Source organism: Fundulus heteroclitus, chromosome 6 (genome assembly GCF_011125445.2).
Source record: "Fundulus heteroclitus isolate FHET01 chromosome 6, MU-UCD_Fhet_4.1, whole genome shotgun sequence".
Taxonomy (NCBI): domain Eukaryota; kingdom Metazoa; phylum Chordata; class Actinopteri; order Cyprinodontiformes; family Fundulidae; genus Fundulus; species Fundulus heteroclitus.
The window spans coordinates 7,843,886-7,861,781 of record NC_046366.1 but is presented as its reverse complement, the minus strand read 5'-3'; the positions used below and the strand labels follow the sequence as shown (position 1 = coordinate 7,861,781).

Below are 17,896 nucleotides of genomic sequence, written 5' to 3'. Positions count from 1 at the left end.
CTGTAAGACAAGTACCTACTGACTGTCCCAACTGACTCACCTGTTTGATTGCGTACAGCAGTTTCCCGTAGCAGAAGATGATCACCAGAAAGGGCCCGATGAGGCAGAACACAAACAGGCAGATGATGTAAGATATGTTATTTGCTGTCTTGGCTGTCCAGTCGACAGAGCAGGTGGTCCCAGGACCCTCTGGACCATAATGGCTCCAGCCAAAGAGTGGCGGAAGGGTCCACAGTAGGGAGTAGACCCAGGACAGGAGGATGCCCAGGGAGATCTTGCGGTAGTTGGAGGAGTCAGCCTCAGTGGGGGTTACCATGGTGCTGTAGCGCTCATAGGAGAGGACAGCCAAGGAGATCAGGGACACGATGCCTGCAGAACACACAAAGGTAAAGTGAATTTATTTACTTTTAATGAAGCACAGAGAAAGTAGAGATTAACTTATGGTATACATCCAGCAAAAGGAAAATGCAAGAGACCAACAGACATTTGACAGCAAACATGTTTTTGTTCCTCTGTCTTTAATTGGACCATAAACTGAAAACTGAAACACGCTGCTTCTCTGAGTGTGGCTCCCTCCACTGCCATGAAAAGTATTTCACAGCTATCTCTGAAATCATAAATGCCGTTAACATGGGATTTATGATCTTGTTTTTAAAATTTGTATGCGCAGCATGGTCCAACTGGTTTTAATTTAGTTCTCTTTCTGCCATCTGCACAAGATCCCCACTGCTGAAAAATAGAAATAATGGAGACACCTGAGATGTCTCTTATAGCAGCTTTTCAAAAACAACATATGTAATGTTTTGAAAGCTTTCACGTTCTTCTTTGATCACTCAATGAACATATTCACTGTGCCTTTTCTAGCTGCTTCATTGTGGTCCTAAGACTGAAGACTGGGGGGCTTGAGCTCAGTGTCTACACTAACCCTTTGGCCTTTTCATCTTACTTGCTATTTGTTTTGAAGCTACAATGATCCATGGGACCATCGGTAAAGTCCATTGATTTTGGCAGTGAAGGAGACTTAAAGTGAGTGCCTCTCTGAGAAGGTCTTTTGCTGACCACTCAGCACAAAAAAGAGGAGAGGAAAATAATGGGAATTGAGATGGAAACAAATTTTAGCTCTACAGTCACAGCGGTAATAGTCTGCCGTCTGATCATACAGTGCCTTGCAAAAGCAATGTTTAAACTTATTAATATTTTGTGACGTTATAGCCAGATACCTCAATATATTTTACTGGGATTCTGTCATAGACTGACACAAAGTAGTGCATAATAGTAAAGTAAAAGAAATCTTGATTTCGTTTTAATATAAAATACTTAATGTGTGGCACTCATTTACATTTGGTTTTACCTGAGTAATTAATTATTTTGTAAAAACAGGTTTCAGCACAGATCTTTTGAGGTTTGTCTTTATCAGTTTCTAATAAATAAAAATGGATATGTTTGGCTGTTCTTTGTTGCAAAATGTGAACAACACATGTCATGTCTCAATTGGATTTAGGTCAGGACTTTATATCAAAGCACATGCACATCATAGAAACTATTTAATTGTAGCTCTGACTGTATGTTTAGTCTTTTCTTCCCCTTTATTAGCGTGTTCCATTTTAAATAACAGATTTGTAAGGTTTATAATTAACTGTTGTCATGTCAACAGATTCACTCACTGTAGCTGCGGACCCTTGCACCTCCTCAAGAGTAACAATAACCCTCTTATGTCTCTGGTTAATGCTTTCCTTGTTATTATTTTATAGCCTAACCCTAATTTAAAGTTTCCCACAACTTCATTTTGGACCTGTATGCTGTGTTTTTGGATGTTTCATCAATTTTTATTGCGACGACAATGATGGGTGCTTGGAGAAGTGGGAAGGGGATCCGAGCAGCACTCGCTGCTGGGTCAAGACCATGACTGCAGAACGATTGGTGCTTTCATGAGAAGTCACTAGATTTGTCTCTAGCTGCTTTTAAAAAAAAAAAAAAAAGAAAAAAAAAAGGTCACTACAGGTGTCTGTAAACTCGCTAAATACAAATTCACCAAATTGAGCAACAGTGACAGAGTGCTCGGTCAGATTAGAAATGCCGTATCCCTGCCACTGGCCGTGCACTTTGCGTCACAAATATTGCAGTGACCATAATCTGCATTTAGAATGTGGAGCCAAAACTTTTGAACACTTTCTATCAGCCATGCATGCTTTGTTGACTGGACCTTTGTCTACTGACATCATTACGCTTTTGTGCGTGTAATGCTTTGTTCATGTCTGGCATGGAAAATCGTCCACTCTTCCTCTCTTTGTTTAACAATGATGCGCTTAGGTACCTTATCATAGTACCGTTTGTTTTCACGTGAATGGTTATTCAATAGTTCCGACAAAATTCAGCCAGTACCCATAAAAGTAGCAATTTTGGTACTCATCCTTAAAGGCCACTACTCCCTTTGTTCACTTTTGTTAGCTTAACAAACATCTAAGGCACTCGTCTCAAACTCAAATCCTCGGGGGCCGGTGTCCCACAACTTTTAAACCAGGTAGAGATTTATACCTGTTACTTGCCCTACACACTTGAATCAAATGGCTATGGTAACTCACTAGCAGGCAGTGGAGCTCTGAAAAGCTTGACGTATTTGGGTCAGTTGTGTTGATGCAGAAGCACATCTAAAATTTGTAGGACAATGGCCCTTGAGGACTGGAGTTGGAGACCACTTCTCTAAGGCCTTTACGGGACAGTAATTCAGAAATTCACACAACATTTTTCTGAATTCATTTGTAGAAGTTATGTAAACAATGTTTGGTTGTCCTTACACTTTCCAACAATGGAACAACCACAAATGTCAATCTCACTGACTTCTGTGGTTGTAATGTGACAAATTGTAAAAAATAAATAAATAAAGAAATATTATATCAGACACTTATTCAATATGAATAAAAACTAATGTTTAAATGTTTTATTTGAAGAATCAGATTATATCCTGTGTATCAAGAGTATGATGTTTGTTTATAAGCTCCGGGTCAGATCCAATGTTCATCTGATGGTGCAGTCAGTGCATGTTTTTGTTACTCACTGCCAGGAAGGTGAGCACATGAACTTAATGTGGCCAATGAGGTAAATAAGTTTAATTTTGTTTTTGTTGTGTTCATGTACAGTATTTTACGGCTTGTATTTAATTTATTTCCTTGTCCAAAAATACTGATGTGTTTATTTAATTTTGTTCAATGTATTTCATCTGGTACTGATGGCATGGACAAATTAATAAATGGCTGTATGAAAAAAGCACCTAGTGGCTCCTTAACTGAGAGAGTAACACTTTTACTGTACAGTGTAAAATGACCAAACGTTATACATCTCCTACCACAGCGTAGCAGTGACACAGGTTCACTGGTCTATTTGCTCTCTTGTATTAAACTCACAATCCCTTTTCCTTGAGACCTGATTGCCTGTGGCTCCTATTAGTCCTGTCTCTGCAGTAAAACAGAGTCAACACGGTTTTAGAATCAAGATTCTGTTTGATCTGGCATGACTCATTGCAAGGAACTTGAAAAATGTTTGCCATGTGGCATATTTTTTTGATAAAAGGTGTCCTCCTCTGTGTTTAGCTGCTCCAGCTCATCTGGTGCTGTTTTGTCTCCACACTCAGTGAGGTGTGAAATAAGACAACAGCAGCATGGTCCTCTCATAGCACACAGACAAGCTGGTGTCATCTCCACACTTGAGACCTAGTGGGAGTGTTAATAGCTAAGTGTCATTACTAATTACGTGGGTACCACAGTTGCAAATATCATTGGGACGGGTTTTGAAACGTCCCCTTATAGAATGATCTGGTGGCAATCAGAAGCTACTTTCAGCTCCATTTGGCTGTTAGAAGAATCTGTACCTGTGGCAAAACTGCGTATTTTCTTAAGTGTGGCTGATGAATATGGGTGACTTTATGTTAGACATAGAATTTTATGATCAGCGAGGAGGTTTGCCAAGACACACTATAACTTTGTAGCTCCTTTATGTGACGTAACACAATCAGGCACAAGTGTGATGCAAATAAGACACAATACGATTATGATATGATTTGATATGATTATGTATGATAGATTGTGATGCAAAACAAAATAAAACTTCACAATACCGGGTGATATAAGATCTTTTCTAATAAGGCAGATTTTTTTAAGGCAAAGTGTTCTTTTCAACAGTTTGAACACTCAAATTTCACAGTTTGAATTAATTCAGTTTATTGAAATGTTTAATACAAGTTGTATTTCCTTTAAGGTGATTAGTTTTCAGTATCAGGCATAATTCCCCAAAACTACAAAACAAAGGAGTAAATGCACGGTGATGCTGGCTATTTCTCCCATTCTGTAACTTTGTAGTGTTGTTCATTTGCTATTGGATGAAGCCATCTCCGTCACACAGAGTCTTCACTTTCTTCTCTGATTTAATCCCTTGCCAGTGGAAAATAAAATAATGTTTCTAAAACCTAACAATTTATTAAACTGGTGGCTGTACAGTTTTTGAAGGTACTAACAAATGATGGCCTTCCTCTGATAAGGGTTATGAATAAATAAAGTTATTCCTAATGAAAATAATAAATGCTGCTCCAGCAGCCTTTCTCTGCTCCAAGCAACAGACTGTTGTATGTAAGAAGATTAACCTCACTGTGTAAAATTTATTTTAAAAAGTGCTACAAGTAAACAATGTTGAACTTTGGAAAATGTTATTACTGTAATTAAGGGGGGAAATTGATGCAAGGCTCTAAAGGGAATGAGAGTTTAACACAGACACTCATCTCAACCCTCTCAATCTGTTTGCTTCCTAATCAGGCTGCATAGTAATCTAATGGAACAGCCACACATAGCAAATTGACAAAACCAAACAAAACAACAACAGAAAACACTGAAATATGTCAGTGCTTGAAATAATTGAAACAGATGGCTTGACTTTCTGATAAATTTTGTTAAAGAGATCCATGATTAGTTGAACATGTCGGCCCAAATATGTTGTAATTTTCTTATTAACTTAAAAACTGCTGATTGCGAAAACTCATGGTTACTTCAAAAATTGTATATCCTTTGTTATATTTTTCACCCAAATGGTGGTCGCCATGTTTTCACCTGCACAATGCATGCTGGGTTGATGATGGGATTAGGGTCTACTGTACTGGAATCTACAGTTAACACGGGAAGGTTAAAATTCCCCAAGTTGTTTTTTATCATATTGCATTTGACTGGTGTAAATTTAGACAATGCCCCACTGTGTCGCTGTTGGCTGTGATTTCAACACAAAAAACAGCAGAAACATTGAGGTGAGTCTTCATCGCTTCCCACATGACAAAAAAGAAGAACACAATGGGGAAAAAGGCTGCTGGAAGAACACAACTCTGAAGGACCTACATTTGTGCTCTCAACACTCCTCTCCGGTAGACTTTAAGTCATTTGCACAATCAAAATTGACGAATGAACTAACAGGTCGGTGTTACTCTTGCAAGCTAAAACCAGCTGCCATGCCGGCTATTTTTATTCAAAAAGTGCCTAAACCCTGCCACCTTGTGAGCGAAAGATGCTGGGAGAAACATCAGAGATAATTTCAATCCGCTCTGGTTCAAACTGAAAATGTTTAAAGTTACTCATTGTTGTTTTGGATGGACGGAGCAAGCACTAAAGCTTAGCGTACGTCATTTACCCAGAATGGATTGCAGCATAAACAACGTGGCAACGTCTGTATGACAATATTTTATATACATTTATAAAAACTAAACAGCTTACATCATTTTTACTGTATTGTTTTTACATCTAAAATAGATATTTCTCAAATGAAGTCTATTGTTACAACTAATCATGGATCCCCTTAATAACTATCTGAACACTTGGTCCCTCATGGAGCTTTAAAATTTCATCCCTGGACAGTCAGTACCTTTATTATGACAAAAGAGACAAAAAAACATAATATGGTGAGATCATGACAAACTCAGGACTCTGTCCTGAGTCCTGACACAGCAGAACACTGTGAATTCCACATTCTTGATATCGATACACATGCACATTTTAAAGAGACACTACAACAGTCAAAAACGTGACTGACTGTCAAACTGGATTCTAAAAATGTCTGTCTCTTCAGCTTTTCTGTGCTGAACATCCACTGGAAGTGCTGAAGAAGGCCGTAACAAGTGTGTATTGTTGTGAAAACCAATAACCACAATTTATGTTCTGAGCAGGAGCTTGAAGCAAACCTTTCAATTCTTTCTGTGCAAAAAAAACCCCAAAACAGGTGTTTCCACAAATTACTGTGTGGAAATGTGGGGGGATACCTACAAATCCTTGCTGTGACTGTTGTGCACATTACAAAAAACAGCCATCAGAATGGTATATAAGGCAGGATTCCATGACCATACCAATTTATTATTTATAGAGTCACACCTCCTCAAACTCCAAGATCTAGTAGAAGTTCAAACAGCTCCATTCATGTATAAAGCCAGAAACAAACAACTACCAGACAATATTCAAAAACTGTTCACTGATAGACTGGGGGACTGTGATTGCAGGGAAAACCTCAACTTCAGAACCTTGAGAGTTCGGACCATCATGAAGAGAAGGTTTGGAATACACTTTATAAAGAGATGAAGCAAAGTCCAAGCATTAGTTTGTTTAAAAATAAGTCTCAAACTGGTTATTTTCAATAAGTACCGTGATCAAGAGGGGACGCTATAAGGGTTGCAGGTAGACTGCAGTTGGTGGGTGGAGGGGTCTGAGTAACCAGTGGGGTTAAGGTGCATCTAGGCGGCCTCACTGGAGATAGAATCTGGATCTTTGTGTGGGTGGTGTTAGCATTTGCTCCCTGTTTAGATTGGGAGGGTCTCTGCGGTTCTGTTCTCTTGCTGGCACTGTGGGGTGCAGGGTTCAGACTGGTGTAGAGGTCTGGAGGGGGCCACTTTAATCAATGATTATGAGTTTGGGGAGGGGCTTTGTACTCTGAGTGCTTGAAGTACATAGGTGTGAATGTATACAGGTGTGATTGTCTCACAAAGGATGGTTCTGGGATTGAAGTTATACTGTGTGTATATTATATTGTGTGTATGTATGTATATCTATATCTATCTATATCTATCTATCTATCTATCTATCTATATATATATATATATATATATATATATATATATATATATATATATATATATATATATATATATATATTTATTTATATATATATTTTATGTATGTATGTATGTATGTATGTATGTATGTATGTATGTATGTATGTATGTATGTATGTATGTATATATATATTGTGTATGTATGTATATTTATATGTATATGTGAATTCACGTATGTATGTATATATGTGAATATATATGCATGTGTGTGTGTGTGTGTGTGCGTATATGTATGGTTTCTTTTGGATCAGAAGACTAGAAATCAAACAGGATATAAGTAATTTACCATTATGTATTAGGGGACAAAAGGGAGAAGGGGTATGAATAAATAAGTTTGACTTCTTCATACCCCCTTTCAGACACTTACTACTAAGGTCATACCTCAGGTTATACTTCCAGGTTTATAAGATGGAATTTTTTTTTTTAGAAGTTTTATTTATGTTCAAGTTCATATACACATATGAAAGGTGGCATTGGTGCTGATACCAATCAATATGCATGTGCTGACTGTGATTTTCTTGTAATTTCGTTTATCGATCACTTTTTTTTAGTTGGTCGAATTGTCTGTCTGAAATAAATTCATTCAAATTCAAATTCCAAAAAACTCTTCAGGATTTAATCATGTTTGGTTACACAACAGGGTAGGTGACGGACCGAAAAAACCTGCATTTGAGGATATGATTGTGAAAGGCAGTTCTCCGACTACATCACATGCAGGCTGCTATATTGCAGGATGGTTCATTATTTTCTGATATGTTAATTAGGAAAAAAAGAGAATCTTCCTTTAACCGCTTCTGTTGCTGTCCCTTCATGGTTCTGTCTGCTTTCATATCGCTAACTCTAAGGTGTTGAACCAGCCGGAGACAGTTTGATGAGAAAACACAAGACTGAAGAAATATGTGATTGGTCTGGAAGTCTCATGCCAGACTCTTTTCCTCAGTCAGCACAGGTATATTATTCAATCTGCAGACTAGTAAACTCACAGAAGAAAAACGTCAAACATTTGGAATTGCCTGGCACACAAATTCATCATTATACACACTCAAACACTTAAAAGAACATCCTAAAACTTTTTTTTTTTTTGCCTTCAAGAAATCTACTTGCGCTCATTGCTTAGCTTATCACTCTGACTGCTCTGCCAGGGCACTGTTCTGCTTTGGTTCTTTGTGCTCTGCACCGCCACAACACTCAGGTCAGGTGCCGCTTCTGCCAACACGATGTACATTTATAATCACTTCCTCTCCTGTGTGGAGCCATTTCTGTTCTGTGTGTGTGCTGATTCAGTATGCTGCACATTGGCTCGGCAATGCAAGATTAATTCACTGACCGTGTGCAGAGTCCACTTGTGGCAGGCGGCGGCCAGCAGCCTGCTGGAGCGCGCTCACAAAGACAGAAAAGGGAATTGTGTGCTGTTCCTCCTCAGTATTGAGGAATACAGTATTAGCTCAGCAAGAGAGGCCAGAGAGGAATGCAAATGGAAGCAGAAAAGAAGTGAAGGAGTCAAACAAGTTGCCAGGGGGGTTATTGCTGAGGAGAAAAAGATGAATTCAAACATGTAGCACACACAAGTTTAAGCAAAATGTTGTCAGCTGACCTTTTGGCAAGTCAAAGTCGTGGATCTTACGAGCAGAAAGCAGGAGGCTGCATTGGAAGAGCAGAAATCAATTTGAAAGAGGGAGCACAGACCCACCGTCTTCGCACCTCACAATGTCTTTTACAATGAGGCCCTCCGATCTGAAGGAGCATTGATCATTTAGGGAAGCTTTGTAGAATTTTTATAAAGACAGACATAGTCGCTTTGTTAAAGCTGCTCCGACCATCATTCATCTAAACAATCAATTTTACTTCTTCTTTCTTCGAACCTCCCTCATTTTTCCTTTCACTCCTGTTTTATGAGCCCAAGGAGGAATTACTCATTTCTAGCCAATGGCTGCTCTAATGATGTCTGGCAGCCGATTTTCTCCCCGTCTTTCTTAGGCAGGCATTCTGTCTGTCTTTCAGAAAGGTTTAGGTTTTCAGTTTGTTAAAAATCAAAGTTCTGCCAGACAGATCTTAGTACATTTGCTCCTTGTGGCTGTCAGTCTTCAGATGGACCTATATGTCAATAGCTCACTATAGTTGCATACAAAGTTTTTATGAAAGATCATCACGTCCTGCTGGCATATTAGTTGTTATTTTTGGTATTTTATGCTTTGTTTTTGCCCATTTTGTGAATAAATAAAGCGTTTCGTGTGATTTTAATGGAAGCACATATGGTGCATGCACAGCAGGGATTAAAACAAGGAGGCAACTAACGGCTATCAGCATCTCCCAGGGAAACAATGAAGAATGGTTCAAGATCCAGTAAAAAAAAAAGTGCAAAAAATATGATTCCATTGCACAAGGTCCGGCTTGGTCCGGCATTATTTACGACTGATTTATAAATTAAGCAAATGATGCATTGGGCAAATGATGGGGGGTTCGTTGCCGAGTGGTTAGAGCAGCGCACTTGCATTCAGAGAAGGATGCAAGTACCCGGTTCGATCCCCAGTGCCGACACTCTGGGTCCCTGAGCAAGACCTTTAACCCCCGATAGCTCCCCAGGCACTGCACATGGCAGCCCACTGCTCCCCAAGAGGATGGGTTAAGATGCAGAAGTGAATTTCTCCATTGTGAGATTAATAAAGTTCCATTAATTATGATAGCTCTACTGCTGGTAGATGGCACCACATCTTTTTATATTTGTTAATCGCACCCGAGAGCAAATTATCTTTCGGCTCAAAAAGGACTGTGTCAAAACACTGTCAAGATGGAGGCTTGGTGTATATAACCTTATTTTATTATTGGGTTTTTGGTCTTTTTTATAAGCAAATAACATGGATATAAGTTAGAGACAATGTAAACAATCATAGCTGGGGTACTGAGAAAGGATTGAGTAACATGTGAGCCCAGCAGCAGAACATTGGACCAATTTTCAGTGATTAGGGACTGAACGAGCAGAACTTTAAGCAGACGCCATGTTTCCTTAGAGAAATCACTCAATGCAGCCAGCTGATTTAGGTTGAAAATAAATTCAGAACCATCTGAGCTGAAACTCTGTTAAACGATCCATGTTTAGAACATTATGGGTCTGGGAGCCACTGTTCTAACAGAACCCTCACCCAGACTGGAAGACAGCAGCATTTTAAACAGACACCAAACCGATCAGACTTAAATGTCCAACAGCAGCAAGTGATCATCGGTGGATTTATGTTCAAGTAGAGTTTATTGTTGAGTGGTAATCTCCAACTTCTATTGCCCCCCACCCCCACCCTAACCCCAAAATATTTTCATCACCAGCCGCCACTGCTGAGAAACATACCTTGATCCGTTCCTTCACAGGTCATGACAACATATTCTGGTTTTTGATTTTTAAACGTTTAAGGGGTAACACACCTCCTTATCTAACAACTTTTACACATGCATGTTCCTAGAAGACGTTTTGGGTCAGAACTCCTGTTGCTTCAGTATGTTTCAAGGACTTGTTTAGTGACCCGAGGAGACAGAGATTTTGTGTTGTTGCTACCAAACCCTAGAACGATCTTCCTCTGATTGCTGAGAAATATAATACCTTCAATGGTTTTCGGTCCCTTTTAAATCCCTAATTTTAATTAGGGTTTTTATTTAGATTGAGTAGAAATATTTGGTTCTATAACTTACTTTTTTTAGCTCTTGTCATTGGTCATCTGTTGTTTGTCTGTTTTTCCTCTAGTAAATGTATGCACCTGTATAGCACTTTGGTCTTCTTGGGCATGTAAAGTGTTGTATAAATAAAAGTTTTGGAGATTCATTAATTAACTGACAGCTCCCAGATAAAACCTTTCAAAGCACCTATACTATTACAGGTAATCTGTCCTCAACATTATGTGCCTACCAGCCCAACATGTCTCACTTAGTTGGTGAAGCTCCCTTGGTGAATCATCAAACTTCTCATGCTAAACTTCCACTGATATGTACATACGAGCCTGATGTGAATATATATTAATGTGTGCATAAATGGTTGTTTGTCCTGTCTGTCTCTATGTTGCCCTGTGACAGGCTGGCAATTTGTCCTTCCTCTCACCCAGAGACCACTGGAGAATGGCACCAGTCTCCTGCATGGAAAGGCAGGTACAGAAAATGGATGGATGGATTATTCTTTGTAAATAAGTGAAGTGACCCGTGTTCTTAGCTCATGTGTAGTACTCAATGTGTAATACCACTAGCATAAACCATTTTGTTAAATTTTCATTTTGTACGATGGATGTGCAGCCATATTGTTTTAAAAGCATGTTTCACTGTTTTTATTTAGTTGCATTTTGAACTACCAGAGTGCTTGAAATAAAAGCAAGGTTTTTAAATAATTTCTTTTTGTGAAATGAAAAGGAGGAAAAAAATCGATTAATCGGATTTGGTAAAATAAAATCTGAGATTAAATTTTTTTTAAATCTGAGATTTTATTTTTAAGACATATCGCCCGACCCAAGCAACTTGTTTAAATTGCATACCTGTATATAATCTGGAGTCAAAGGAGAATGAGACCAAATCTCAATAGCCCTGGAATTTACCCTGCAATACTAGTAAACTTGTATAAAAGTTGATTTTCCTAAATCAAATGGTAATATCTTGAAAACACATTTATTTATTCTAATTATGCTGAGTTTTCCTAACATCTGATTAAAATTGATTCTCTATTTATGTTTCTTTTGTCCTGAATCTGCTCTTTTGTACATATTAGCCTACATGTATTATTCAGAAAAACATAACACTTTACTACATGATACAATGGGGAATAAATGCCCAGCCTTATGTTGAATCAGAGCAGAAATTGTGGCAGAGAAGAGGGAGGCTGACTTTGGAGCTTACTGTGTAGATGCGTTATATTTTCCTGGTGTCTTATTGAGCAGCACTTTTTTTTCTGACAACGCGTAGAACTGGACCTGCTGCAGCAATGAGAAGCAATGTAGTGACCTAAAGGACCTTTTAATATATTTAGCTACTTTTAGAATTAATGCTTTGATTTTTATTGATTCAGGTACCAGAAATGTTTTTACACTTTGATGCTAATCCAGCTAGACTCGTCCAGATAGAGTTTCTACTGGTTTCTATCAGAGCCAGAGTTTTCAAGTCAAGTGCTCAGAGTAAACCTCCACCTCACGTCTTGCTGGGTGAATAAGTGATCAGCTGTAACTCACAATCAGATCATTCCGAATGAGCAGTCAGGTTTTACTGCTAACTTCAGCCTGGTTTATATCATGTCCAACTGTTCTCTGTGTGCCACAGGACGCACCTGGCTCCAACTTTGCGCTCTAACGAAGTGCCCAAATATAATTAAAAGTTTCTCTCTTAGTCATATTTTAATCAGTTTTTTCATCGATATGCTGTTATACTGAGCATTGTGAGTGCCTGATGCACTGAATGCATATCTCTGCAGGGCATGCCCTGTGAACACCGGGTCCGCTAACACTTTCCTCCACTCAGACCTGCCTCAAGCCAGTGTCGGGTTACCTCTTCCTGCATTCAATGTTGTTGGTCATAGGAAAGTTCACAATTATAACGTGCAATATGCCATTAACTGTAGCATGAATTCAGAGCTGCAAGCTGGGGTGGCAAGGCTCTCTTTTAGGGTGTCACCCTGTGCCACCCCGGTAGATACACCCCTGGTGCCCCGCCCTTTAGAGTATGAATGTGTGAATGTGACCGTGTACCTGGTTTTCTGTTTGTCTTTTTGTCAAGTTGTGTTTTGGACTGCCGCCTCTCTGGCGGCATCTCAGTGTCCACTAAGTATGTAGCCCATCCCTCCGTGTGGCTTCCCTCTGTTGGCTAGTGCCTTGACCCGCTGCATTCATGTAAAAGCCCCCACATACTCGGGTGTAGTTCACTTCATGGAGGTCTGCGTGTACTCAAGGCGTACTCAAGGCGTACTTAAGGCGTACTCAAGGTAGACTCAAGGTGGACTCTGTGCAGACTCCATGCATACAGGCACACGCAGAGCTCAATTTTTACGACTGTATATGCGGGGTCACACTATAAACTGCTCGGCGGCAAGAAGTCTTTACATCAAACTGTTTTATATGTGACACCTGAGCTGATCCAAGCAGGCGGTCACAAGGACACGCAGCATCACAATCCCTCTCTCTTCTCACTGACAAGGGTGCGGGGAGCCTGCTGAAAAGAAACGGCTCAAGGTGCTCAGCTAGCTAATCACGCAGAGTGATATTACACACTTTAATTCAGAGTGCACCTTATAATCCGGTGTGCCTTATGGTCCGAAAAATACGGTATACAAATTCCTTTCCACTAAGGCTGAGAAAGCTAAGATTGTTTAGAACTACAAAATTCTGGGGGAGCACCTGGACAGTTAGCTGGGTTGGTCCACAAACGTATTAATTAAATAAAAAAGATATGGGCTGTACTTTTTGCAGACTCATGCCCTTTAACATCTTCAATAATATCCTGTGGATGTTTGATGAGACTATCATGATTAGTAGTATCTTTTGCAGATAAATAAAACAATCCCAAAGGCTTTATATGCTGTGGGTACAAAACTGGACACTCTGGAATCAATTCGTAATTAGATAATTTGGGACAGGCTTCACTCCATGATTGCCAATGAGGATCACCCTATTTATTGTGTTATGGCGGGACAAAAAAGAAAATTTTGCTAAATTTAGCCACAGACTGATCAGCATAAATTTTGGAGCAATTTATGCTAATCAGCACTACAAGGAAGCAGCAAATGTGCTTCCTTCCCACAGTCATCAGACTTTGTCACTCCTCGCACTGTCACCCACTCACTGCAAACTGTTCAATATAACAATGGAGCAAGTGTGAATCTTTTGGTTCTCAGTAATTTATTCTGGTTTTGATTACTTGTGCAAAAATATCACTCCTGTACATAACTTGCATACAACTATAAGAATAAAAAGTAGTCTAAAATTCTTTGTTTTTAAAATGTTTACTCCTCCCTAATTCTGAATCTAAAATCTGTTTTGTCTTCAGTGCTCTGTGTCCTTTTGTCTTTACATGCACAACAGTAACATCAGTAACTGTCTCTCATGATCAGTAAAGCTTTTTTATCCTAATTTGGATTCCAAAAGATGTTCTACAAACTACAGCCTCAAAGGGACTGGATACAGAATTGTTTTATTAGTAGAAATCCTCTTAAAATAATTTATCACTATCCTTTATTATCATCTTTATAAATGGACTTTTGCTGGTCTATCACAAGGGTATCAAAGGTTTAGCTATGTGTTTTAGCCATTTGAATTTAAAACAAATTGCGTTTCTTTTACCTGCACGACAAAACTATTGTATGCCACTGGTCTATTATATAAAAATACTATATATATATATTTTTATATATATATATATATATATATATATATATATATATATATATATATATATATATATATATATATATATATATAACTTGTCAAGGGGATTTCAATAGTTTTGCTAGATTAATCTATTTCCCTAGATTCCAGAAAAATCTTGAATTAAAAGACTTTAAAAGTCTTGATATTTAGTTTGCGTGTTGTTTTTGGGCATTTCTAAGAGGCTTCTCCTCTGAGAGCAAGTACAAACATCAGGAGATTAGACGCTCTGAGGTGAATTTATGAGAGTTTTTAGATCTTTGATTAAAGTTTATCAAATAAAAGCACCAGCCATTGATTGTAAACATCCAGCATTCAGTCAATTAGGTTCTGCAAACAGAGGCAGAAGTCTCTGTTTTAAAGAAACTCTAAACATTTTACCAAATAATGTGTTTTCAAACTTGTAAAAAGAGATTGATATATTTTTATTTTGGGGGTTATTTTTATTTCGAGGTTTCAGAAGAAACTGACCCAGCAATCAGTGCCTTTCCTAAAACGATCTGTTTTACTGCTGAAAACATTATGCTCTCCTCAAACAACAAGCAATTTGTTTTGCAGTTCAGGAATTGTTTCTCCTTTATAGGACTGTTTTGTCTTTTATATGAATGTGGACTTAATTTTATCATCTCTAGCTGATGCTAAAATGCTAATACCAATCAAACCTAAACTTGTCATGATAAAGGAGGATCCAAGCGCAGAGTGTAGTGGAGGCAAAAGGTTTAATGAAGTAAAAGATAACTTATACACAAGGCAGGTAAACAAACTATGAGAATGAGCGATGACAAAATCAACGAATGAGCAACCAGGAGCAATTAAGTTACATGAAACATGAAGTCAGCAAAGAAACCAGCAATGGGTAATGAAACCAGGGAGTTTAAATACAGTGGGAGGAGAGGAGAAAAGTAAGGAAGAAGAAAGTAATCAGTAGGAAATGAGGAGACTGCTGAAACAGATAAGCTGTGGTGAGGACAGCAATGACTAGAAGTGAAGAGAAACAGACAGAAGGAATCTGACAAAAGATTGGCAAATTGTGCATAGAATGAGCAAATAACCAAAACCACTGATCAACTAAAATGGGAGCAACTAGAAAAACAGAAACAGGAAAAAAAGAAACCCAAAAACAAATTAAATTAAACTGAATTAAATCCAGGAAACTGTCAAATTAAACACATTAGAAAAACAAAGCCAAAACACCTGGAGATTGTAACAAAACTGGATTATTCCACACTGCAAGTTCCTTAAAGCACAGTCTGAGATTCATAATTATTCTGTATCTCAAACGCTAAAATGCTTTTTAATTACTTTTTTTTTGGTATCAGGATTAACTTTCAAATTGTTTTTGACCAGGGTGCCATTTAACTGCAATTACGATTCAAGTAAGAACCCCTGATGTTATCTAAGTTGTCATCAAAATAAATTTCAATAAACTCTTGAAAAGCCAACATTTGCCTTGTAAAAGTTACCTAGGAGAAAATAAGACATTGTGAATCTTATAATTTACTAATGTCAGAGAGAGGCGAAAGCAGTGGTCAAAAATCAATATTGCAGACTGCCTGGGCTTCAAAGGTTGTCTCAGTGGAAATCTTTTAAAGCAATTACAATAACAAGAAAGCAGAGGTACTTAAAACCCTTTAAGGCAAAGATAAATAACGAGTTACATCTTTAATCAATACCACTTTCCTCAAAATTAGTGGAAAACACACATCCAAATGACTCAAAAAAGACATAACAAAAATGCTAACCAGGGTTATTTGCAAAAGGTTTTCAGTGGGGGTGGACCAGATGGGGCCCATCGATAATCCTGGGTTTGATACCCAAAAATTGAAAGTCATAAGATGGGCTTTAGTAATTGTATTATGCTATGGGGAAAAAGCAGATGAAAACAAATAAATAAATACATAATGTCCACCCCATAAATGTGATGGACCACAATTGACATTAATTTCACAGATGAAAAACAATCATTCATTTATTTATTCGTTCATAAGGTTGACACCCATCCATCCAGACATATTGAGGTAAAAAAATTAGGAAAGCTTATGTATTTTGAAATCACAGGCACATAACTTTGTGTGAGCCGAAAAAAAATAATTGAAACTTGGAAAATCCATGTTTTTTTGTCTGTAAAATACTTTTTGGTATACTACATGAAAAGATTGTATTAAAAAATCTACAGTTTCAACATCTTGTGAAGGATTTTTTTGTTTTTTTGCTATGATTTTAGAATATAGCTTAACATGCATGCAAACATGGTCTTTGTCCTACATTGTGGTAATATGGATCTGATGACCTTGCCCACATCACTGCTGATATATGCCTCATATGATGCTATATGAGGCATATATAAGCAGTCTACAACTGGTCTACAACCCAATGAAATAAGTTATTTTCCTTTTTTTTTTCTTCCTTTTTTTGAACTGTCATACAATCTGAGTTTCATCAGCACAGATCAGCACACCTGAGTTAAGGTAGACTGACTTCTCTTATAAGTGTCAAAATTCCCCTGTTTTTCCCCCCAACAAGCCCAACTATAAACGGATTGTTAGCTGCAGCCTCCCAGTGAGCGACACTGTGCAGAACCCGAGCTGCACCAGAGGAGGCTTCCACAGCAAACAAGCAGCGCACACTGCAGACCACTGGTGCGTACATCATCGAATGATCTATCTTCAAGCATTTTAATGACTTCTCTAAAAAGATGAAAATACATGCACAGGCAACCCTATTGAGTGGAAATGAGTTACCAGTCATTCAGCTGCATCCAGAGATAAGATGCGCGGCAAACACACAGCTGTTAATTAAAGAGAAGATATAAGAGATTGCTGCAAAGTCAGTGACTGGAATTAACTGCATAGTGTTTTATCAACTGCCCTTAAATTAACAAATTAAAATAATTGGTACTGGTAGATAATTGGATTAAAATTTGATTTTTTTTGTCACTGGATCAAAATCTGACAGTGACTGGTTTGTATTAAAGGGAATTTTATGTATTTCAGATGGGTTTGGATCACACTGGAATCTATACAGCTCTGAACTGGAGCTATTTGTGCCTTGAAATTACCTGAGCCACTTTGATTTCTTTGAAAAGGGACAGTGCAGCACAATTAACGCGAACACCTATTTTTATCTTGGAAATGTTGAACATTTTATCAAAGAGACTAATTTCCCTCTGCAGTCCCTGGCGGGTTAATGGTATAGGACAACACAGAATGATATTAAATAATCACAGAGTCTCTAAATTGGCTATACAGAAAATGAATGAAAAGTTGCACCAGAAACATTTAAAACATACTGTAAAACATACGTAATCTGCAAATCATCTCAGTCTTGTCAAGTTACAATCACAGTTTTATGGATTTAGAGTTGTAATCTTAATTATTTTATGCTCCATCTA

General features: G+C 38.1%; 1 protein-coding gene across 1 annotated transcript in view; it reads right to left on the bottom strand.

Moving 5' to 3' along the window:
- Window positions 1-17,896, bottom strand: part of LOC105930227 (vertebrate ancient opsin) — a 133,227-nt gene that overhangs the window by 113,983 nt on the left and 1,348 nt on the right. Inside the window, exon 2 of the mRNA XM_036137972.1 lies at window positions 41-369. Within this exon, the coding sequence (XP_035993865.1) occupies window positions 41-369 (329 nt within the window). The remainder of the gene's footprint in view (window positions 1-40; window positions 370-17,896) is intronic.